Source organism: Entelurus aequoreus, linkage group LG16 (genome assembly GCF_033978785.1).
Source record: "Entelurus aequoreus isolate RoL-2023_Sb linkage group LG16, RoL_Eaeq_v1.1, whole genome shotgun sequence".
Classification (NCBI taxonomy): Eukaryota; Metazoa; Chordata; class Actinopteri; order Syngnathiformes; family Syngnathidae; genus Entelurus; species Entelurus aequoreus.
This window is the reverse complement of record NC_084746.1, coordinates 23,847,692-23,873,170: the sequence shown is the minus strand read 5'-3', so window position 1 is coordinate 23,873,170 and position 25,479 is coordinate 23,847,692. Positions and strand designations below refer to the sequence as shown.

Genomic DNA, 25,479 nt, shown 5'->3' with positions numbered 1-25,479 from the left:
GTACTAAAACCGGCCCGCAGGCCACAGCCGCCTGCTGCAGTTTTGCATGCACCAATACTCCATCAGTGTTGGCGCTAGGAATTTTCAAAATGGGGTCAGGTCATAAATATTTGGTTTTTGAAAATTTAGAAAACAAATGATAAATGTATGCATTATCTTGTTATATCTCACATTCTATATTGTGTTTTGGGAAAAAGGTTGTCATAAACGTTACTTAATTCATAAAAAAACAATGCAAAAGAAAACCAATTTTTATGCATATGTACATTTATTTAGTTATAAACATTCATTCTCTTCTTTTCTTCATGGATCTAAACTTTACAGCTTTTTTTTTTTTTATTATATTTTTATTGTAATATTTTCAGAATGTGTTTGTTCTATTTTTGGCCAAAGTAAGACAAAAAAAACAATCTGATGTTTTTTAATTTTTTAATGCCATGATTTTGCATAGATTTTCCTCCATGCGGCCCCTGAGCTAAAAATGAGTTTGACACCCCTGCTGTAGTGTGTGTGTTCCCCTGGACAGAATGCAGTATTATCTGCAAATACTACAGTCACTTCTGCAGAATTCATGTCAAACATGTGTGGTCCCAGTGTTGAGCTCTGTGGTACGCCACAAACCCTATCCAAGCATTATGAATGTATATTTTCCACTCAAATAATCAGTGAAATCTTTCTATCACCATAAATTGATTAACGTGGACCTCGACTTAAACAAGTTGAAAAACTTATTTGGGTGTTACCATTTAGTGGTCAATTGTACGGAATATGTACTGTACTGTGCAATCTACTAATAAAAGTTTCAATCAATCAATCAATATTAATAAGTATTAATAAAATATGCTAATTTGTTTGATTCTTCTGTCATTTGTTGTTTTACGAAGAACAAAAAATAATGATGCAGCTGTATTGATAAGCATATTTGCTACTTATGAACGAATACATATTTCAACACACAAAGCATTTTCCCGTTGTTCTGTTTATTTGTGCAAAGCAGAATTATTATACACCATGTTATGCAGCTTCATCAGTAAATATAGAAGTTGTGTATTCATAGCTAAAGCTCAATATTTACTGTACCACATGCGAATCAGCAATTGTGTTAGTCAACTACCAGCCTGACTTTCTACTGGCGTGAAACAAAAATGAAAGAAAATGCAATGTTACAAAATCACAATTTAGAATAAGAGAAAAATTCAAACGTATGTCATTAAAATACGCACTTAACAGTTATGAATGTTGAATGTTACAGGAGGAAGATGACGGTCGTGATACATTTTAATACATCTTCCTTTACTCAAGTGTGCAAAGCCACGTGAAAACCATTAAATGCCACCAAAAGTATAATAATAATAATAACTTGGATTTTTGACTAGAACTGAACGTAGTCCACTTTATTGAACTTGAGCATAGTTTGACATTTTTTATCTTACTTTAATAAACATAAATGTGAAGAATATTAGGAGTGGTACCCGCCCTCTACATGTACTGTTACATGACAATAACCCAACAACATTATTTTTATATAACAAAAGAAAAAATCTTGGCTTAGAATGATTTTTTAAGATAAAGAGAATACAAAATCGTGATAAACGCTAAAAACACTGAAAAACAAGTTTAGAGGTAAAATATAAGAAGGGATACAAAAGACATGCAAATGAAACCGACTCAAACAAATCTAAGTATCAAGTCCAGTTTTCTTTAGATGGAAAGTGCTCTACTGGACATTACAAAGCAGCATCGACTGTTGCACAAAATAACTTTGACTTCCTTCCATTGTGACACGACTCTTAGAAGAAAATATGAGGTAAAAATGGATCACATTTTGGGGTTTTTCTCACTGGTGAGCAAGGAATACTGCATACTACAGTACTGATACATGTACAGTATATAAGTGAATAATACTGTATACTGCAGTACTGATACATGTATATAAGTGAATAATACTGTATACTGCAGTACTGATACATGTATATAAGCGAATAATACTGTATACTGCAGTACTGATACATGTATATCTGCGAATAATACTGTATACTGCAGTACTGATACATGTATATCTGCGAATAATACTGTATACTGCAGTACTGATATATATATGAACACATCGGTCAGCGTTTAGGAGGTCATTGCATAGAGCAACTTTCATCGTGTCAGGTCTCTAATTGCTCAATAAAATCTTGTAGGTAAACATTACAAAATAGTAGGCAAATTTGATGCGAAATGATGCTAACGTATTTAGCATAATGCTAATCGCTCAATACAATCTTGTAGGTAAACATTACAAAATACGAAGCAAAGTTGATAGGAAATTATGCTAACGTATTTAGCATAATGCTAATCGATCAATAAAATCTCGTAGGTAAACATTACAAAATACGAAGTAAAGTTGATAAGAAATGATGCTATCCTATTTAGCATAATGCTAATCGCTCAATAAAATCTTGTAGGTAAACATTGCAAAATACGAAGCAAAGTTGATAGGAAATGATGCTAACGTATTTAGCATAATGCTAATCGATCAACAAAATCTCGTCGGTAAACGTTACAAAATACGAAGCAAAGTTGATGCGAAATGATGCTAACGTATTTAGCATAGTGCTACCTGATTTAGGACGATGCGAACCGATTTTCGAATGATGCTATCATTTAGCATGATGCAAACTGATTTAGCGTGATTGTAACTCATTTAGCCTGATGCTTCTTTTCAAGTTGATGTGAAATGATGCTAAGATATTTCGCATAATGCTACCTGATTTAGGACGATGCGAACCAATTTTTGAAGTATGTTATCATTTAGCATAATGCAAATTGATTTAGCATGATTCAAATTTATTTAGCCTGATGTTTCTTATCAAGTTGATGCAAAATGACGCTAAAGTATTTAGCATAATGCTACCTGATTTAGGACGATACAAACCGATTTTCGAATTATGCTATCATTTAGCATGATGCAAACTCATTTAGCGTGTTTCTCACTCATTTAGCCTGATGCTTCTTATCAAGTTGATGCGAAATGATGCTAACGTATTTAGCATAATGCTAACTGATTTAGGACGATGCAAACAGATTTTCGAATGATGCTATCATTTAGCATGATGCAAACTGATTTAGTGTGATTGTAACTCATTTAGCCTGATGCTTCTTATCAAGTTGATGCGAAATGATGCTAACGTATTTAGCATAATGCTAACTGATTTAGGACAATGCAAACCGATTTTCGAATGATGCTATTGCCTAGCATGATGCAAACTGATTTAGCATGATTGTAACTCATTTAGCCTGATGCTTTTTATCAAGTTGATGGGAAATGATGCTAATGTATTTAGCATAATGCTACCTGATTTAGGACAATGCGAACCGATTTTCGAATTATGCTATCATTTAGCATGATGCAAACTGATTTAGCGTGATTGTAACTCATTTAGCCTGATGCTTCTTATCAAGTTGACGCGAAATGATGCTAACGTATTTCGCATAATGCTACCTGATTTAGGACGATGCGAACCAATTTTCGAAGGATGCTATCATTTAGCATGATGCAAACTGATTTGGCATGATTCAAATGTATTTAGCCTGATGATTCTTATCAAGTTGATGCGAAATGACACTAAAGTATTTAGCATAATGCTACCTGATTTAGGACGATGCGAACCGATTTTCGAATTATGCTATCATTTAGCATGATGCAAACTGATTTAGCGTGATTCTCACTAATTTAGCCTGATGTTTCTCATCAAGTTGATGCGAAATGATGCTAACATATTTAGCATAATGCTAACTGATTTAGGACGATGCAAACAGATTTTGGAATGATGCTATCATTTAGCATGATGCAAACCGATTTAGCGTGATTGTAACTCATTTAGCCTGATGCTTCTTATCAAGTGGATGCGAAATGATGCTAACATATTTAACATAATGCTACCTGATTTAGGACGATGCGAACAGATTTTCGAATGGTGCTATCATTTAGAAAGATGCAAACTGATTTAGCGTGATTCTAACTCATTTAGCCTGATGCTTCTTATCAAGTTGATGCAAAATTATACTAACGTATTTAGCATAATGCTACCTGATTTAGGACGATGCGAACCGATTTTCGAATGATACTATCATGATTCTAACTCATTTAGCCTGATGCTTCTTACCAATTTAATATCATGCTCGTTGATGTAACACAATCCTAACTGATGTAAAATGATGCTAACTGATGTTGAATGATGCTAACATGTTTAAGATTATGCTTACTGATTTCACATGCTGCTAACATATTCAGCACGATGCTAACACATTTAACACAACGCTAACAGATTTAGCATGATGTAGATGTAGACTGGTTTAGCATTATGCTATCTAATTTAGCATGATACGGAGCACTGACTGACTTACTATGGTGCAAACTGACTTAGCATGCTTGAAGACACTTATTTAAAATGCTTAAAGCAACCTTCAAAAGCCAACAAGTCTGAAAATTTAGCTTGCGTCCGAAACCAATAAGAGTTTAAAAAAATCTTCTCTTCATTGCAAAAATATAATCAATAGTTCCCTGATGATCAATGGAAAGTTAAGTAAAGTTTCCATGCACACCATATTCACGTCTTGAGAAAATATAGTAAATATCGTCAAAATGTTTAAAGTTGACAATTGTTTATTAAGTAGATTATTGACGTTTTTAAAAAGTATTTATTTATTTTAAAAAATTGATTGCAAATGTTGATCTGAAGTCAAAGTAAAAGGCATCTGTGCCCTCTAAATGAGTCGTACACACACAGGAAGTAATGTTCTACAAGCCGACCAATCACAGTCGCTAAGTTATGCGAAGAAAATTTTTCCGAAGGCGTACTTTCTGTTATGCAAGTTGGTTAGAAAAGGGAAGAAGAGGCACAGAGTGCAACATGTGTCGAGTATGAAAAAGGCATAAATGTTGGCAGGACTGATATTGTGTGCATGGAAACATACTCGACGTATCGCCGCAATATTGTTTTAGCTAGACTCACACAGTTGAAGTGTAAAGTACACTTTTCTAAAAGGTGCATTTTCAAACTGCATTTACTCATCACAGAACATGTCAGAGCGGTCAGTGTGAGCGACAAGGACATACAGCAGTTGTACAGTATCATGAACTTACTAAGTCCAACGTTGCTACAGTAGATCCGAGCTTATTTGCAGGAATCATTTTTCTGCTTTAAATTGTAGTAATTGTATATTTTTTAATGGCGACTTAGATAAAAAGTGGTTTGGTGGCACAATCAGCAGAGAAACTCAACATTTTCCAGCAGGAAGACGCTTCAGCAAGACATGATGCTGGTCCAGCCTGTGTCTGTTTTGCACGGGGCTCGAACCTGGGTTCCCCGATATAGGGGTGTGTGCTAGGCACTGAGCTAAAATAATGAGCTGTCAACTCGGTGTCCACAAAAGCTCTTTAGGCGTGGGGTAGTGAGGTTTACTGACGTTCAGTTGGCACAGCCTCCGTTACAGTTGTGTGACTGCATTTATTGTTGCAGTACTACACTGTGTGAATGTGTGCACTTTTTTGTGGGAATTTTGCCTATCGTTCACAATCCTTATGAGAGACAAGAACAGAACACACGTCTTTTTTTAAAGGGTTTTAAAGATGATAAAAAAAAAGCCTTGAAAGATGCGGCTAATGGGAGTCACTGTTGTAGCCTTCAAAACCCTGCATCAAGGTTTATATACACACTGCAAGTGTAGTAACATTAGACACGTTCTTAACAATATGTAATACGATCAATATTTACCGTATTGGTCATTTTATTCAACTGATTTCCTTCCAGCAACAAACGCTTGTGTTTTCTAATCATGGCAGACTTGGTAACAGACAACGAAGATGACTATTTTTGGACAAATGAGGATTCACAATAGGGCTGTGAATCTTTGGGTGTCCCACGATTCGATTCAAAATCGATTCTTGGGGTCACGATTCGATTCAAAATCGATTTTTTTTTCAATTCAACACAATTCTCGATTCAAAAACAATTTATTTATTTTTTTTTAATGAAAACAATACACAACAATACCATAATAATGCAATACAATTTCAAAACCAAACCCGACCCAGCAACATTCAGAATAGCAATAAACAGAGCAATTGAGGACACACAAACATGACACGGAGCAATCTAAAAGTAGTGAGACAAAAATGAATATTATCAACAACAGTATCAATATTAGTAACAATTTCAACATAGCAGTGATTAAAAATCCCTCATTGATATTATCATTACAAACATTAATAAAAAAAAAAATTAGAAAAAATGAACAATAGTGTCACAGTGGCTTACACTTGCATCGCATCTCATAAACTAAATGTCTAATGATAATGTCAATGAGGGATTTTTAATCACTGCTATGTTGAAATTGTAACTAAAATTGATACTGTTGTTGATAATATTCATTTTTGTTTCACTACTTTTGGTTTGTTCTGTGTCGTGTTTGTGTCTCCTCTCAATTGCTCTGTTTATTGCAGTTCTGAGTGTTGCTGGGTCGGGTTTGGTTTTGGAATTGGATTGCATTGTTATGGTATTGCTGTGTATTGTTTTGTTGGATTGATTCATTTAAAAATATATATATATTTTTTTTATAAATAATAAAAATAAAAATACATCGATTTTTTAAAAATGAGAATCGATTCTGAATCGCACAAAGTGAGAATCGCGATTCGAATTCGAATCGATTTTTTCCCACACCCCTAATTCACAACCATATCTTTTTGAACCTGAGTATACAGAGGACAAACTGTTGCTTATAGAAGCGAGCATGAAGGACGGACGAAACGTTGAAGCAGACAGAAACTTAAAACTTAGACGTGCTTAGCCAAAAAAAAACGTAAAAAACATCAATGAACAATTGTCCATTGAGTGAGTCAAAATTGATCATGATACACGCTGAACGTCATGCGTGTTATTACAACTACATAGACTTTCGAGCTATCTGTGTACAAACGAAACATGAAATGTGGGCTAATACTTTACAGATACTGTTGGATTGTTCATGTTTTTCAGTCAGTACAGATTGCATTACAGGCTCAAAAGCAATTCAGGTGCTAACGTGGAAGCTGGCTTACCTCTTGCCGTAGCAAGCTTGCTGAAACAGGCCGATGTGTTACTAGGCTGGAAAAAAAGAGTTCCTCCTTGTTCGCTCTCTACGTTTTGCAGATGATATCGACCTCATGGCAGGCTAAAACTCCAAACTGTAGGACCTTACAAACAAATTATGCACAGCAGCTGGTGCCTGTGGAATGGAGGTCAGAACAGCCAAATCAAAGGTACTAGTGAACACCTCAAAGATCTCAAGGGCCAACATAATGTTGGATGGGGAACAACTGGAGGAAGTGTCGAGATTTAAATACCTGGGAGCAACACTGGCCAAAGATGCCACATGCCATGCGGAAATCCGCATTCGGATCACCACAGCAACAGCAGCAATGACCAAACTAAGCAAAATATGGAAAAGCAATTTTAAAGGCCAACTGAAACCCACTACTACCGACCGCAGTCTGATAGTTTATATATCAATGATGAAATCTTAACATTGCAACACATGCCAATACGGCCGGGTTAGATTAGTAAAGTGCAATTTTAAATTTCCCGCCAAATATCCTGCTGAAAACGTCTCGGTATGATGACGTTTGCGCGTGACGTCACGGATTGTAGCGGACATTTTGGGACACCATTGTGGCCAGCTATTAAGTCGTCTGTTTTCATCGCAAAATTCCACAGTATTCTGGACATCTGTGTTGATGAATCTTTTACAATTTGTTTAATGAACAATGAAGATAGCAAAGAAGAAAGCTGTAGGTGGGAAGCGGTGTATTAGCGGCCGGCTGCAGCAACACAAACACGTAGAGAACTGGGACAACAGAGACTCTTACCAGGAGGACTTTGAGTTGGATGCGAAGACGCGGTACCGTGAGTACGCAGCTGCGGCTTCCAAACATTTGATCGCTTGCCCGTACGTGCGTGCCGCTATGTGCATGTCACGTACGTGACTTTGGGGAATTAAATGTGCTGTATGAACTTTGCGGAGGTGAACGGTACTTTGGGCTGTGGGATTGAGTGTGTTGTGCGGGTGTTTGATTTGTATTGGCGGGTTATATGGACGGGAGGGGGGAGGTGTTTTTTTATGCGGGATTAATTTGTGGCATATTAAATATAAGCCTGGTTGTGTTGTGACTAATAGAGTATAGACAGTATATGTCCTGTGTTTATTTACTGTTTTTTAGTCATTCCCAGCTGAATATCAGGTCCCACCCGCCTCTCACAGCATCTTCCCTATCTGAATCGCTTCCACTGCCCTCTAATCCTTCACTCTCACTTTCCTCATCCACAAATCTTTCATCCTCGCTCAAATTAATGGGGTAATCGTCGCTTTCTCGGTCCGAATCCCTCTCGCTGCTGGTGGCCATGATTGTAAACAATGTGCAGATGTGAGGAGCTCCACAACCTGTTACGTCACGCTACTTCCGGTACAGGCAAGGCTTTTTTATCAGCGACCAAAAGTTGCGAACTTTATCGTCGATGTTCTCTACTAAATCCTTTCAGCAAAAATATGGCAATATCGCGAAATGATCAAGTATGACACATAGAATGGATCTGCTATCCCCGTTTAAATAAGAACATCTCATTTCAGTAGGCCTTTAAGACAAAGTTCAAACTTTGCAAAGCCCTAATAACATCAATATTACTGTATGGATGCGAGACCTGGACACTCCTGGTAGGATCAGGACGGAAAATACAAGCCTTTGAAAACAAACACCTCGGAAGAATACTCAAGATAACATACCACGAACACAAAACCAATGAGTATGTGCGAGGTGAAGTCGAAAGACTCGTTGGTCACCAAGAACCCCTGCTCACAACAGTCAAAAGAAGGAAATTAGCTTGGTTAGGCCACACAGACCATCATGCAGGGCACACTAGAGGGTGGAAGGAAGCGAGGAAGACCACGGAAATCCTGGACGGACAACATCAAGACATGGACGGACTTGTCGACCGCAGAGCTATTGACGGCCACTAAGGACCGTGGGAACTGGCACGGACTGGCTGCTTCTTCATCGCAGTTATCCCCCCGACGACTTGACAGTCATGGGAAAGAGTGAGTGAGTGTTGTTGGCTCTTACAATAACAATGTCGCTACAGCATAGTTATTACACAGGTTACGGTTTTTGGATGCATTTTTGAAGTGATTTAGAGGTAGAATTGATTGGTCCCGTTAGCTGCATTGCTAGCCACCTAGAACGAGCCAATTATGACAAAGTAAAATCCCAAAAAAATAAAAAGTTGTCTTCTTGTCTCCAATAATGATTGTGAACGATAGGCAAAAATCCAAATCCATGATTTGCGGTTTTCACCATCTATGGGGGTTCTTGTAAACGTGACTTTGTGACTAGCGGGGATCTACTGTCCGTGAAAGGTTGACTTTGTTCATTTGGGTTGGGTTATGTGACCCAGAAAATATGAAATATACGCTCATCTCGATAAAATGCAACAAAATCCCTTCTCTGGCGTGAATACCAAATCTTAACTAAAAGAGCGTGAATAATAATAGCACACATAATAGGTATAACAAGCCCACTAACCCGGAGGTGCGATAGTACCACTGAGGTCTATATATAATATACATAGTTGGGGTTACCCACAAAATGATCAATACATTGATGCAATGTTAAAGCTTCCAGTCTCGCCCCAACTGAAATCCACCCCTCGACCTGCCTGACACGGCCTACTGTATGTTAGATTAGAATCAAGCAATGCAGAAGCGCAGACTAGCGTGGCGTCGACTACGTTGGGCTGCATCACGTTTGTACAGTAGCACGCGGATTAGTGATTGACTTCTAGCACCGCCACCAGCCACAGCCAGCAAACACGCTCAACGCAGAGCGTCATAAAGCAATAATCTTCATCCGCTAGAAAGACCGCCGTGCTCGTCATCTTCCTCACTAGACAGCCCACATCTTCTTCTGCTGGAAGTAGGCGTCGAACCTGGCCAGGGCGTACTCCTGTGACACACGGCAAACATTCAGTTTAGAAAACACAATACTTTTTATGTATTTCATGTAGCGATTTGAACATTTCATATCACGTTTATCATTATTATTACGGTACTGTTGAATGTCCTCAAAAAGTACAAAACCCAAAACCAGTGAAGTTGGCACGTTGTGTAAATCGTAAATAAAAACAGAATACAATGATTTGCATATCCTTTTCAACTTATATTCAATTGAATAGTCTGCAAAGACAGGGTATTTAACGTTCGAACTGGAAAACCTTGTTTTTTTTTGCAACTATTAGCTCATTTGGAATTTGATGCCTGCAACATGTTTCAAGAAAGCTGGCACAAGTGGCAAAAAAGACTGAGAAAGTTGAGGAATGCTCATCAAACACTTATTTGCAACATCCCACCGGTGAACAGGCTAATTGGGAACAGGTGGGTGCCATGGTTGGGTATAAAAGCAGCTTCCATGAAATGCTCAGTTAGTCATTCACAAACAAGGATGGGGCGAGGGTCACCACTTTGTGAACAAATGTGTGAGGAAATTGTTTAACAGTTTAAGAACAAAAATTTTCAATGAGCTATTGCAAAGAATTTAGGGATTTCACCATCTACGGTCCATAATAATATCAAAAGGTTCAGAGAATCTGGAGAAATCACTGCAAGGCCGAAAACCAACATTGAATGCCCATGACCTTTGATCCCTCAGGCGGTACTGCATCAAAAAGCGACATCAGTATGTAAAGGATATCACCACATGGGCTCAGACACTTCATAAAACCACTGTCAGTAACCACAGTTCGTTGCTACATCTGTAAGTGCAAGTAAAAACTCTCCTATGCAAAGCAAAAGCCATTTACCAACAACACCCAGAAACGCCGCGAGCTTCGCTCATCTAAGATGGACTGATGAAAAGTGCAAAAGTGTTCTGTGGTTGGACGAGTCCACATTTCAAATTGTTTTTGAAAACTGTGGACGTCGTGTCCTCCGGAACAAAGCGGAAAAGAACCATCTAGATCAGGGGTCACCAACCTTTTTGAAACCAAGGGCTACTTCTTGGGTACTGATTAATGCGAAGGGCTACCAGTTAGATACACACTTAAATAAATTGCCAGAAGTAGCCAATTTGCTCAATTTACCTTTAACTCTGTTATTATTAATAATTAATGATATTTATCTTTGTGGAAACACTGATCATCTTAATGATTTCTCACAATAAATATATATAGAAACAGATAAATATCAATATGCAACACTTTATTTTTATATTTTCTCTAAGTGCACATTTTTCAAATTGAACATTTTCAAATGATCACTTCTAAGACAGTCTTGTGAAATCACTAGCTAGCCACTAACATTTTTTAACAAATCATGAATTACTTTGCACCATGTTTGTACAAATAATAACTCATGTAAAATACAAAAGTAAACTCTCAAATTTTTAAATCATGTCACACTTTGAACTGGACACCAAATCTGTTATCTGTTTCTTTGTCAGTTAGTGGGAAGCCTGGCATTGCATGCTGTTAACTAGTGTGTTGTACTCTGGTGTGTAACTTGACACTGCAACTCTGAGTGAGTCTTGCAGATGTGCATCAGTGAGGCGTGTTCTGTGTTTGTTCTTGATGAAGTTCATGTCAGAAAAGGCTGATTCACAAAGATAAGATTTTTCCTCATTGTTTGCGGAACCTTCTTAATCTTTTGGACATATTTTCACAGCAATCTGGCCTTAAGCTTAATTATGATGAATGTAAAATGTTAAGGATCGGAAATCTAAAGAGAACGTCCTTTCGAATGGAATGCAAAGTGCCTGTTTTGTGGACAGATGGACCAGTTAACATACTTGGTGTTGTCCCAGAAAATCTGGAAGATCTAGGCTCAGTAAATTATGATAATCGACTAAGAAAGCTGGACAAAATTATGCAATTATGGAAAGGGAAATCCCTAACCTTGTATGGTAAAATGTCTATTGCCAACTCGTTAATTATTCCTCAATTTATTTATTTGTTTTTGTCATTACCAGCTCCATCACAAAACTTTTTTAAGATTTATGAGCGGAGGGTCTTCGATTTTGTCTGGAACGGCAAACCAGAAAAGATTAAAAGAAAGGTTTTGTACAAAGAGTATGAATATGGGGGCCTGAAACTTCTCAACCTTGAAGCTATGTGTCTGTCTTTAAAAGCATCAATTGTTCCAAAGATGTATTTAAACATTGAGTGGTACACAAATGTCCTGTTGGACAAAAAACATGTACTGTATCAAAAGAAATTGTATCCTTTTTTACAAGTGATCCCCTCCCAGGGAGTCTGCTGGGAAACATGGCGGGGTTCATAAAGGAAACAATCCACTCATAGTGGTGTTTTCAATTTTATGTGCCAGAAAAAAGAGACGATATTTTGCAGCAGTTAATATGGATCAACTCTAATATTGTAATAGATGGAAAGCCTTTCTTTTGGAAAAATATGTTTGAAAGAGGAATCATTTTTGTCAATGATATTATCAATGAGAATGGTAAAATTATGAAGTATGATGAATTTAGAGCTATGTATGGTGATGCTTGCTCAAGCTTTTCATTTTATCAACTAACTGGAGTAATTGGGAAAAGATGGAAACAAATAATTAATTATGGAACTACTAAATTATTAGTTTGTAAACCTCTAATAAGAAATTCTAGTTGGCAAAAAGGAACTAAAATAAATAGAAAAATATATAATTTTTATTTAATAAAGAAATCTTTGAAGGCTGCCTCATACAACACAAATGGAAAATGGGAGGACTTTTTTGACTGCCCGTTGCCATGGGATGCCATATTCAAACTAATCTATAAAACCACTATCGATGTGCAAAATCGTTATTTTCAAATTACAATTATTTATAACTTCTTGATTGCCGATTTTGTTGTCAGGAACCTGAATCCACCCTGCATTTGTTTTGGTATTGTCATATTGTGTCTTTGTTTTGGGTGGAAGTTGAAAAAATGTGTTTAATGATTGGTTTGTTTATGAAGCTTAATGTGGTTTCTGTTATTTTAGGAGAGTTCATTGACAATCATGATTTAGTCAATTTAATTATAGTACTCTGTAAAATGTTTATTTTTAAGGCCAAAAACAGATATTCACTTAGTATTACTTTCTTTAAAACATTTATTCAGTATTTTCTAACTTTAGAAAGTTACATGGTTGAAAACGATAATGATGCCAAAAAACATTAAAAAAAAGATGAGAAGTCCTCAAAGGCTTATTTTGAAAGTATAATTATGTTTATAGATTATATGATATCTGTTGTTGTGTTCCCTAATTTGAGTGACCTGGACATAATCTGGACTGTACATAAATGCTTATTTTAAAAATGTAATTTTCTTTATAAATGATATGCAATCTGTTGTGTTCCCTAATTTTTTTCTGTGTACATGAATGAAGGTGTGTGTTGCTGAGTCCTACTTGGACATTATCTGGACTGGGCCTGGTTTAAAAAACCCTTTAAACAAATCTAATTTCATTGACAACCTGGTCTGTTGAAGATAAGGCCCTTTTTTAAAAAATAAAATAAAATAAAAAAATAAATAAAAAACATTTTCTTGGATAAAAAAGAAAGTAAAACAATATAAAAATAATTACATAAAAAATAGTAATTAATGAAAATGTTAGTGGACCAGCAGCCTATACAATAATGCGTGCTTCAGGGACTGTGTCCCTTGCAGATGTGTTGTCTATGTTGTGGGAACCAGAATATTGGTAGCAGAAAGAAATAACCCCTTTTGTGTGAGTGGGTGTGGATGAGTGTGCATGGGGGAGGTTGTTTGGGTTGATGCACTGATTGAAAGTGTATCTTGTGTTTTTTTCTATGTAGATTTAATTAAAAAAAAAAAAAAAAAAAATTTTGTTTTGTTTTGTTATTTATTTATTTTGTATTTTTTTTAGAACAGGCCCGCGGGCGACTCGTCTGGTCCTTACGGGCGACCTGGTGCCCGCGGGCACCACGTTGGTGACCCCTGATCTAGATTGATATAGGCGCAAAGTTCAAAAGCCAGCATCTGTGATGGTATGGGGGTGTATTAGTGCCAAAGGCATGGGTAACTTACACATCTGTGAAGGCGCCATTAATGCTGAAAGGTACATACAGGTTTTGGAGCAACATATGTTGCCATCCAAGCAACGTTATCATGGACGCCTCTGCTTATTTCAGCAAGACAATGCCAAGCCACGTGTTACAACAGCGTGGCTTCATAGTAAAAGAGTGCGGGTACTAGACTGGCCTGCCTGTAGTCCAGACCTGTCTCCCATTGAAAATGTGTGGCGCATTATGAAGCCTAAACGGAGACCCCTGTTGAACAACTTAAGCTGTACATCAAGCAAGAATGGGAAATAATTCCACCTGAAAAGCTTCAAAAATTGGTCTCCTCAGTTCCTGAGTGTTGTTAAAAGGAAAGGCCATGTAACATAGTGGTAAAAATGCCCCTGTGCCAACTTTTTTGCAATGTGTTGTTGCCATTAAATTCTAAGTTAATGATTATTTGCAAAAAAAAATTAAGTTTCTCAGTTCGAACATTAAATATCTTGTCTTTGCAGTCTATTCAATTGAATATAAGTTGAAAAGGATTTGCAAATCATTGTATTCTGTTTTTATTTACGATTTACACAACGTGACAACTTCACTGGTTTTGGGTTTTGTAATCGTCCCCAGGTATCCTACAGGTTGGTAGGCCTTCAAACTCAGTCAGAAGAGTATAGATTTTAATTCTGTCTAATGTCACCACATAAATGAAATGTATGTAGAATCCCAGATAAAATTAAACATCCCTAAACACCCAAGATGTGACATTTCAAAGTTTATTTAAAATTTGGGCAGACACATCAATATGGCGACCTGACCTGTTCTTAACAAATATTGACCGAAACCACAATATTTATTTCTAATCATCATGGTCAGGGTTTGTTTATTGAGGAAATGCAAGTTAATCAGTTATACTGTGTGGAACAATTTCCCTTTTGGATCAACAAAGTTAGTCTAAGATGCATTAAAGTACATCATATGTTACACAATTCAACATATACAAAAAGGAGTAGGAAGAAGCTGAGCTTATTCCATTCTCTTCATATGGAATAACTACTGATTATTCATTCACTCCAAGTGTTGAAAGAAAGAACTGGAAAAAAAGAGTAGAGGCTGTTCTCGTGTCACCAGTTTTTGTTACAACAGTTTGTATCAACACAGTTCGTGTTACTACAGTTTGCGTCACCACAGTTCGTGTTACAACAGTGACTGTCACCACAGTTCATGTGACCAAAATGTATGTAACAACAATTCTTGTTACGACAGTTTGTGTCACCACAGTTCGTGTCGCGACAGTTTGTGCTGTTAGCAACAGTTTGTGCTGTTAGCAACAGTTTTGTGGCTGCTTAGAGGGCGCTGCAATCCCGCCCTTTTCCTGGTCTGAACATGTAAACTACGCCAAACGATGCAACGATTAAAAAAAAAAAAAAGGGTAATTATTCAAATGTCCACATTTTCCAACCAACTAAAATCATTCCAAAATTAAAACAATCCACTTATTCAGAAAATCCATTTAATCCATTTGGTCCCCAAAAATTGTTTTCCCGGGTTTCTTACCGTTCCGTAACAGTTGTTCTCAAATAAAAAGTGATACTACATCGACATTCATCAGTTCCAAAGTCAACATTGTTTTGCTTATGTTAGGAAATTGCTAGCATTCTAGCATTTTAACATGCCAACACGAGCATAATAACTTTATTTGCTATTTTGGCAGGTTACCTTACCAAAGTCTTAAGGATGGGTCAAATGCCGAGGGTAATTTCACTACACCTAATGTGTGGTGACTATCAGTGGTACTTTAACTTTAACTTTATATTTTGGTTTTGGGACATGTTAACTGTTACCATGCTAACTTTAGCATGACAGTTTACTTTTGGCAAGTTTTGCAGGTATACACATGAGTCATATATTTTGGTACTTCACAAATTCTTATTGTTAGCATGCTAAAATCCGCATGAGGTGTAATATATTTTGGTACATCACGCATGTTTACTGTAACGCTAACAGTAGCATGCTATCTTTCGCTGCTAATTTTAAAGGCATACAGTATTAATTTAAAAAATGGTGTACTTTAAATATATTTGACGGTAGCATGATGCTGGCTTTTGTAGCTCATTTCGCAAGTTATGCACCTAAGAGTCACCCCCAGTGCTGTCAGGCTACCAAGCCAATCGTTAACATTCCAGTTTTGGCTTTTCAGCGTTCACACCCAACTTTTTTGTAATTAAGATACAAGTTTAAGATGTCATTAGAACATAACTGTCACGTACACAAGTGGAATTAGGGTATATTTGAAAGTTGCACAGTTAGCACTTACCAGATATCCGAACTTGATGGTGGAGAGGCGAGCCTGAATGATAGACCACAGGCCCCAAAAGAAATGGGATGCAAGAGAGAACCTATAATCCAAACCAAAACACTCAAAGATGTGTTGTTGATCTTTTAAATGCTTTCAGCAAATCTGGCTTTGCTTACCTGTTGACCTCCACGTATAGTTCTTCCTTCATCTTCATTTGGTCGGCTTGACTCAGGTTGTCATAGTCTCCATCAGACGCACGCAGGTAGTTTTCAATAAAGTGGAGCTGCGCAGACATGCAAATGTTAAATTTGTTGGAAGACAAAAAACTTTGTTGTCAGCCGCCATCAGTGTGTGAATGGATGAATGTGGAAATACTGTCAAAGCGCTTTGAGTACCTTGAAGGTAGAAAAGCGCTATACAAGTATAACCCATTTATCATTTATTTATTATTTATCACTTTACACACCTGTTGAGCCTTGGAAGGATACGCCTGGACATTGACTTTGAAAAACGGGAAGTGGTCACAGTTGTAGTCATACATCCATTCACAGAAATGGTTGCCAAGATCAAATCCTCTGTGAAAGATGGAAACAAACATTTTGATAAGATAAATGATACAGTAAATCATCAAATGTGTCCGATGCTGATCATTCCAATACTCTCTGGAAAACAGGTTGTTCAAAGTGCCCTTGATTTTTTGCATATTGTAAAAATAAACTCAGTACCAATGAAGTATGTTAGATATTACACTAATTTGCTCAGGTTATGTTCACACTGCAGGACAATTCTGATTGTTTATGCCCATAAATGACATGAATCTGATTATGTTTCTGTCAATGTGAACAGTACAGTTGGAATTTATGAGTTCATAGTACCCCACAAGTTCGGAATCCTCACTCAAAAAGTTAGAGAGTTGGTTTTCAAAGATGGTTGACCTGATTGTAAACAATCATAGAAAATTTGTTATTTGAAGTTCAGCCATTTATGTTCTATTGTGTTGTTGGATGTATAAATATAGTAATATTTCTCACCCTAACCCACTTACAACACAGCAATCTTGCCTGATTTGTATTGGTTACTATAGCTATTTTATTATGTTATTGGATTTATCAATATGGTAACATAATTCCTCAAACTTGCCCAACATGTATCATGCACCCTCCAAAAACTATACATGTCGAAAGGAGGCAATAATAATGTTAATAGACACATTCAGGATATATCACATTTCAGTAAAACTGATGCTGGCATATTCAAAATGACCAAACTACACGTGAACAAGGGCTATGAATTTTAACAAGTTAACACATGTGATTAATCACAAGAAATATTGTATTAATTATGTATAAAGGGAAATTCATCTTGCAGTTTATTTAGAGCACACATGCTCCTCTATCAAACTGTAGATGGTTACCTGAAAGGCAGCTTGAGTTATGTGCAAAGATGAGTGAGGAAACCCTGTGACAAATTTCACTTTAAATGAACGCCGGCGGGATTTTAGATAAAACGAAGGTAATTTGTATATATTGCAGTAGGCCTTAACGAATATTTCCAAATGACTCTTAGTGTACTGAATTACTGTTACTATTAAAGACAGTAGAGAAGGAGCAAGACTGCTTACTCTATCACTACTTTTGTTGTCCACATAGGTGAGCTTGCCTGAAACTAGTTTGTTTCTTCATGTGACCATTTTAGTCATGTAATATTCAACATTTAAAAGGAAAGGGCTACATTTTAGCTAAAACTATAACACACAGTAAGGTGTGAAATGTATTCATGGAGTGCAGGTCTTGTTGTGAATGTAGTTTTTGAGATGATCTGTAATGATAATTAATAAAAGTGCTTTCAAGACAACTCAAAGACGGTTGTCCGCTTTACTTTATATTTTAGTCGACAAGATTTACTGTAATTTTAGTCGACTCAAATTTTAAGGAATTTCATTGACTAAAACTGGACTAAAATTAAATTAATTTAGATGACTTAAACTGAAATAGATTTTTATCAAAAGACTATAACAAACTAAATTAAACACAGCTGTCAAAATGAACACTGATTGCATGCTACATGCTCAATACTGCATCATCTCTAAGGTCTTCTCATGCACGTTCATGTTTTGATGCACTTTCCTCCACTGGAAGAGAACATAAGATCTTGTTTTTCATCTTTTTTGCAGGGCGCCCTGCACCGACGCCTTGTGGTTCCTACATTGAAATAATAAACACAGCTGAGGTACCAGCTGCCAGGAAGTGTTAGTATTGATACTTGGATATCAGATACACACATAGTCAACGTGTGCGCACCTGAGTTTATCTTGTTATATACTGTATATGAGTGGTAGAAAATGGGATAGATTGATGCTTGATACCACACTGAGGTGAGTACCGACCTAATTTACTTTTCTAACATTTTGGATGAATTGTACTTGTCAGGGTAGTTTTAATGCAACATACTTTTTACTTTTACTTGAGTATTTTTGTGTAGAAACGCTACTTTTACTTTGTTGGGTTTCATTTCGATTGCTACATGTATTTCTATCATCATCTTGTCAAAATATTGTCATTCCATATGTATCAGATCTATCTGAGAAACTCAGAAGAATTTCTAACCAACACAACATCTCAGTACACTTCAAACTAGGCAACACCGTGAGACAGAGACTGGTTCATCCTAAAGACCCCACACCTACAAAAACATTCTGGTGTATGCTATCCAGTGTAATGATGAATGCACTGATTCATATATGGGGAAACAAAACAACCACTAAACTGACGCATGGCACAGCATAGACGGTCTTCAGTCCAAGACTCAGCTATCTACCTGCACCTCAGGGAGAAACGGCACTCATTTGAGAACAAAAATGTACAGATTCTGGACAGGGAGGACAGATGGTACGAAAAAGGAGTAAGGGAAGCCATCTATGTCAAGGTTGAAAAACAATCCCTGAACAGAGGAGGTGTCCCACATTGAACACTGTCCTTTTAACCATTACTAAAAGACTACAATTTAGCATCCAACAAATAACAGGAGTTAGAAACATTCTGGTCACAGAAGGGGACCAGAATGCCATTTGTGCCATTTGTTGACAACTGAATGGAATGCTCACGTGGAGGATTCCGACTATTTTGGACTGGTAGTAGTCGGGTCCACAGCGATTGTTCTGCCACACAATACCTCAATGCTAACAAGGGGAATTTACACTTTAACGACTGTCGTTGGCTTTGACTGTAGGATTGCTCGTTTGCATCAAAATAATAGTTTTTCTCATTACATCCTTGCCCAGGCACACCCTCCTGGTTTTGGAGTAGAAATATTTGGGGTTTTGGCACCAGCCGCTAGACTAGATCTGACCAATCTAAGTCTATGAGCACAAACTGATGAAGCCTGCTCGTATGAGAGGCGAAACGTCTTCTAAGACAAACCAAACAGTCCAGTTGCGATTGATTGATTGAATGACCTGAAATGACAATGACCTGGATGAATGAGAACATATCATCATTATATTGATTTATAACCTATTGATTATTGCTTTCAGAGATGTATTAATTTGGCTCTTAGAGAGACTTCTTCCAGCAGGCACCGTCACATAACTCTGTTTCACCAGTTCAACTTAAGCACTGGTGACGTTTGACTCCATTTCACTAATCAAATGGAGTCAGGCAGTCACATGACCACGCTCAAACTACACACTATAAAAAGTAACAGCGTCAGACAAGGCAGCATAATTGTTCAATATTTACTTACAAACTATGAAAAAGAACATTTATATCATGTCATATGTGTCAGTAGAAATGTTCACATTTTAGCTTTCAAGAATTCCACTTCCATCTAGAAAAAACATGTTGCGGTAAGTTATACATGTTTTTTAACATCTAACATCAGCCCTGTTATAACTTCATAAGTGAAAGTAAAACATGAATATTTTGTGGTACATGCTGTAGTAGTGTCTCTCTCTGACGCACGCGCACACACAATTTACGGTTGTAGTGAATTGATTAACATGGACCCCGACTTAAACAAGTTGAAAAACGTATTCGGGTGTTACCATTTAGTGGTCAATAGTACGGAATATGTACTGTACTGTGCAATTTACTAATAAAAGTTTCAATCAATCAATCAATCAATCAGTCAAAGTGTAAATATCCTATTAAAAATTGCTATCAAATAAGTCAGGAGTTACTCACAAGATTTCAATACATTAGTTTTTGTTTTTTTTACTGAATACTTACTTTTACTCAAGTAATTATTTGGATGACTACATTTGACTTTTACTTAAACTGTATTATTCTAAATTAACGCTACCATTGAGTACAATTTTTGGCTACTCTACCAACCTGTGGTATACCACGTGAACTTATTTGACAGGGTATCCCATACAACAGGAGACATTTTTTGCAATTATATTATTTATGATATCTTTTTTAAATGATTTCATCAACACATTATTATTATATTAAATGAACAGTTTAGGGCTAAGCAATCCTGGCTAACACGTAGAGGAAGTTTTGCTGTGTGACTGTGTGTATATACAGTACATTCACATACTGTATGTATGTAGCATGGACTTTTAAGGGGCCTCTATGCGGGTGTAAGGCAAGGCAGTGTGGGAGAAAAGGAAAGCTTTGTGTGGGATAAAGAGCAGTTTGAGATAGTGTGCCGTTCCCAACAATATTGTTTTTGTCCACTCAAGGACAAGACGGTTGCCTCCTCCTTATTATGCAAGCACGCAGCACAGATCTTTATATTTGCAAAGTCTGTTTGGTCTCGCTGCGTTGCCAAATCTGTGCTTACATAACAAGTGTGGCGTTTGAGTTATGACCGCTGGGAGGATGTATCGATTTTATCCAGGCTAGCAGCCAGCTGCTGTTCCTTCTCCTTTGCCTTATCAATCTACATTCTTGCTGCTGGAGAGTCGAGGTTATAACTGTGTGTTTAATGTTGCGCTGTCTGGTCAGCGCCCGTGAGGACACAAGCTGGCGGGTGAGCTTGGGGCGGCATGGCTCAGTTGGTCGAGCGGCCGTACGAGCAACTTGAGGGTTTCAGGTTCGATCCCCACTTCCGCCATCCTAATCACTGCCGTTGTGTCCTTGGGCAAGACACTTTACCCACCTGCTCCCAGTGCCACCCACACTGGTTTAAATGTAGCTTTGAGTCTCTAGAGAAAAGCGCTATATAAATAAAATTAACTTCACAGCTTGAGGAACGCTTACTTTGTGGATCATTTCCAGCCTTTTTAATTATCTTTATTGGGAAAGGCAGCAACTTCATCAACTACTTGTATTCATAACCTCTTAATGACACACGGACACCAATTATGTGGGTTTGATTTTTGATTGATTTGAGCATTTGGATTTGGTTTGCATTGTGCATTGTGTCATTTATGTTAATAAACTGCTATCTTATTGCAGTCATTCAATGCGTGAAAAGGGGGCCCAGGACCGATTCTTGCAATGGTGCCAAAAGAGGAGACGTGCGAATCTGTGAGCTTACACTAGTCGAGTGTTCTAGTGTTTGCAGGTCTAATGTAGTGACTTTTTTAATCCAGTAAATAACACCATTATGAAGCACCAACAAAGAATCAGTGCAGTGTGAATACAGCAAGTGAGCGTGCCACACACTCACTTGGGCTCTGTTTACCCATAATTACTACTTGGTGAGGAAGGACCTTCTGTTAGCTCCCTCTTTGTTAACTGCACCACATGTAGGTGTACCTTATATATTAAATTGGGGGACGGTATGGCGCAGTTTGGAGAGTGGCCGTGCCAGCAACCTGAGGGTACCTGGTTCAATCCCCACCTTCTACCAATTCATCACGTTCGTTGTGTCCTTGAGCAAGACACTTCACCCTTAGTCCTGATGGGTCGTGGTTAGCTTCTTGCATGGCAGCTCCCGCCATCAGTGTGTGAATGTGTGTGTGAATGGGTGAATGCGGAAATAGTGTCAATGCTCTTTGAGTACCTTGAAGATAGAAAAGCGCTAAACAAGTTTTTCACGCAGTGATGTGTTTGTATGTTTATTTTTTTAATTTTCTTTTTAATTTTCTATGTGTTCCAGCATTAGATTCAAAGCAATGTTGGAGATATAAATGCTGCACTGCCTAATAAGCAGAGAAAAAAGAGCAATACAATACGTATTACTAATTGTACACGTTACACCAATGTTTTCCCAACAACAACGAACTAACTGGTGTGGTGGGAGCGTGCAAAACATACCTATAGTTATAGCTGCTGTACTCAAAGTCAATTAGCATCAGCTTCTGTTTGTCTGACTCAGGACGGCAGTTCAGCAGCAAGATGTTTCCTGACAACAACAAATTAGTTCAATTGGAGTCACTTGAGAAAACAGACATGAATTAGTTTGCACATGTGTTTACCTTCTTGGCAGTCATTGTGGCAGAACACCACAGGAGATTTGGTGGACTCCAGCAGAGCCCTAAACAAAAGAAGAGTTTATAAGACATGTTTCAAGTTATTTTTGTATACAATATGTAACAGGGTTACTAAAATTCAGTGTAAAACATGACACTATACACTAGCACTGGTTCAGTAATTGCAAATTAATAATCTCATCAGTTAATTAACATCATGACTCTCTTCATGTTTCTCTCATCAGCTCCTTTTCTTAAGCTTCAGTGAAACAGACACAGGTATGTTTTCTTACATAACTCCATGGTTGGAACAGTTTGTATAAGAACATACTTCAGCCAATCCATCTCATGAAGCAGGTTGTAGCTCAGCAGGCGGTTGAAGCGACGCAGTTGAGACTCTCGAGTGAAGTTGAGCCTCATGACTTGGCCTAAATACCTGATGGTAAACACAGAAGTATTGTGTGAGCACCTTATCAAATTATGTACACAGTCAGTAAACGTTAGAGATTGATCAATGTTTTTCCAGGGCCAAAACCGATACCAATTGTTAGTATTCAAAGAGGACGATAACCAATATTTGGAGCCCATTTTCATTTGCAGTTAGTTAAACATGAATAGTACATCAGTAAACAGCGAGACATGTTTTTTTTAACTGTATTTTTTAGAAAAAGTCGAGCAGCAGCGACATGTTTAATGTGGCGCTAATGTTGTGGTTACTTTAGCACCAGACAACATCAAGGGATTTCACAAACACGTTGATTACGCATGTCTAATGCTGAAGATCAGAGGAGCATCACTATTTGCATTTTAAAATATGGAAAATCTGGTAAAATTTTGGGATTTCTCTACATCACAATAACTCGCCATTTACTCAGTTTTATAAAATGTTTATATATTGTAAGGTTTCCTCGTGAGGAACTCTGAAATATTTTGAACATTTATTTAAATGTTACACATTATTGGGGTTGTTGGGAGAACACGTAAGCACAGTAAAAAAAAGGCAACATTTCTCATGCAGGACGAATGGGCTTGGGCTTGAGCAGTGGTTATCACTACAGTATATCCTTTACTATTTTTTTTTTATATTAAATACTGGTATCATATATGTATATGTTGTGTCTGCTGATGTAGTTCAGTTGGAGTTGAACAACCAATACCGATGACAAGAGGCTGATACCAATATATGCAAAATGCCAAATACTGGCTTCGATAATCACATGTACACATGTGTAATCACACATAGGGATGGGTACCGAATTTATACTTTTAGAAGTTCCAACTGTATTCCGTCAATGTAGTTGAGTACTGATTCATGTAAAATCCGTCAGTACCATATTTCGATACCTTTGTTGCATAAGACGTCACGTCCAGTTGCAGACCCAGCATCGACTGAGACACTTGGCGGACAAACAGGCGTATTGATAGTGTACTACCTCTAGTTAATGTTGTAAATTTATATGCCAACAAAGCAAGCATGCCTTATAGAAAGTGTTTAAAAGTAGCACTGCAATTTTCAAAATGCGCTTGCTTGATAATTTACATTGGCTGTTCACGATTAGTATTAGCAATTTTGCATGGCGATTTCAGCACCTCCAAATTTCGTAATGAAAACTACAAAGACGCATGTTACTATCAAACAGCTGGTGTTTTGCGGTCAGTACACATGTCAAAGAAACACCAAAAAGCTCTAAAAAGGGCATATTAAAACATATGTGAATATTTGTAGGTAACTCTTGAAAGACGTAACATAAATTATTTGTTGTGAGCACAGGTGGAACCAACTGCTAAGCGTTTCTGCCTGTCGCACTTCCGCCAGTGCCATTGGGCCAGCTGCAGGATAGTTAGTCGGGAGTCACCTTTCACCCTTCGCCCCTTTAATACTGGAACAACTCTGGTTGTGGAGCAGTGGCAGGGACGTCTCCCTTGATTGATTGATATATTGAAACTTTTATTAGTAGATTGCACAGTACAGTACATATTCCGTACAATTGACCACTAAATGGTAACACCCAAATAAGTTTTTCAACTTGTTTATGTCGGGGTCCACGTTAATCAATTCATGTTACCACTCCCTGCAGCCCCTTCTTGGACCTTTCCCTCCCCCAATCCTTGTTGTTCTGCCGGAGCCATAGCCAGAAGTTTCCTTGTTCGGTTTCTTCTGCAAGGTATTTCAGGGCTTTTCTTGGTCTAGGCCATATTAAGCCCAAAGTCTTTGGGGACCGCTGGGTAGAGTTTCCAGTGTAGCCTCTACACTAGACTTCCACGAGGTAGGTGTGAGAACTTCAACTAGATTATTTGCAGGCAGCTGAAAGATCTTCACATTTCTCCCTCTTCCTCTCAAAAGCAGCCTTCTATCTCTCTTCTCACGGTTCAGCCAAGATGACAAACTTTGTGACAGAGGACCAGAGCACAATATCTGGTTGTAGAGAAGTTGTTGTAATCTCAAGGGGCTTTTGCAGGACTCGGTCATGGAGCCAGGTATATTGGCCTTGTGTTAGTGCGGTTTTACAGCCAGAAATGATGTGCTGCAGGCTGGGACTATGGAGACCGAAATTTCCAAAGATCGGCCTCACATTATTAACCGTATCCACTCGGCATCCATTGCACCGGTCACCCCGAACTTTGAAAGCTGCCGTAGAAAGAAATGGAGAGATGGAACAGCCCATTGATATACCTTTCTGGTATAGCAATGCTGATACCAACCGATGGTGTCCGAGGATGATTATCATTGCAAATGTCAATTATGATA

General features: G+C 37.6%; 1 protein-coding gene across 3 annotated transcripts in view; it reads right to left on the bottom strand.

Annotated features, from left to right (window-relative positions):
* Positions 1–6,527: 6,527 nt before the first annotated feature.
* The window catches only part of chka (choline kinase alpha), a 76,364-nt gene continuing 57,412 nt past the window's right edge, over positions 6,528–25,479 (bottom strand). For all 3 annotated transcript variants that reach the window (XM_062022425.1, XM_062022426.1, XM_062022427.1), the window contains 7 exons: positions 23,062–23,166; positions 22,737–22,795; positions 22,576–22,663; positions 16,833–16,941; positions 16,543–16,649; positions 16,385–16,466; positions 6,528–10,021 (listed from right to left, as the gene is read on the bottom strand). In XM_062022425.1, the coding sequence (XP_061878409.1) occupies positions 9,962–10,021; positions 16,385–16,466; positions 16,543–16,649; positions 16,833–16,941; positions 22,576–22,663; positions 22,737–22,795; positions 23,062–23,166 (610 nt within the window). In that variant the 3' untranslated portion in view covers positions 6,528–9,961. The remainder of the gene's footprint in view (positions 10,022–16,384; positions 16,467–16,542; positions 16,650–16,832; positions 16,942–22,575; positions 22,664–22,736; positions 22,796–23,061; positions 23,167–25,479) is intronic.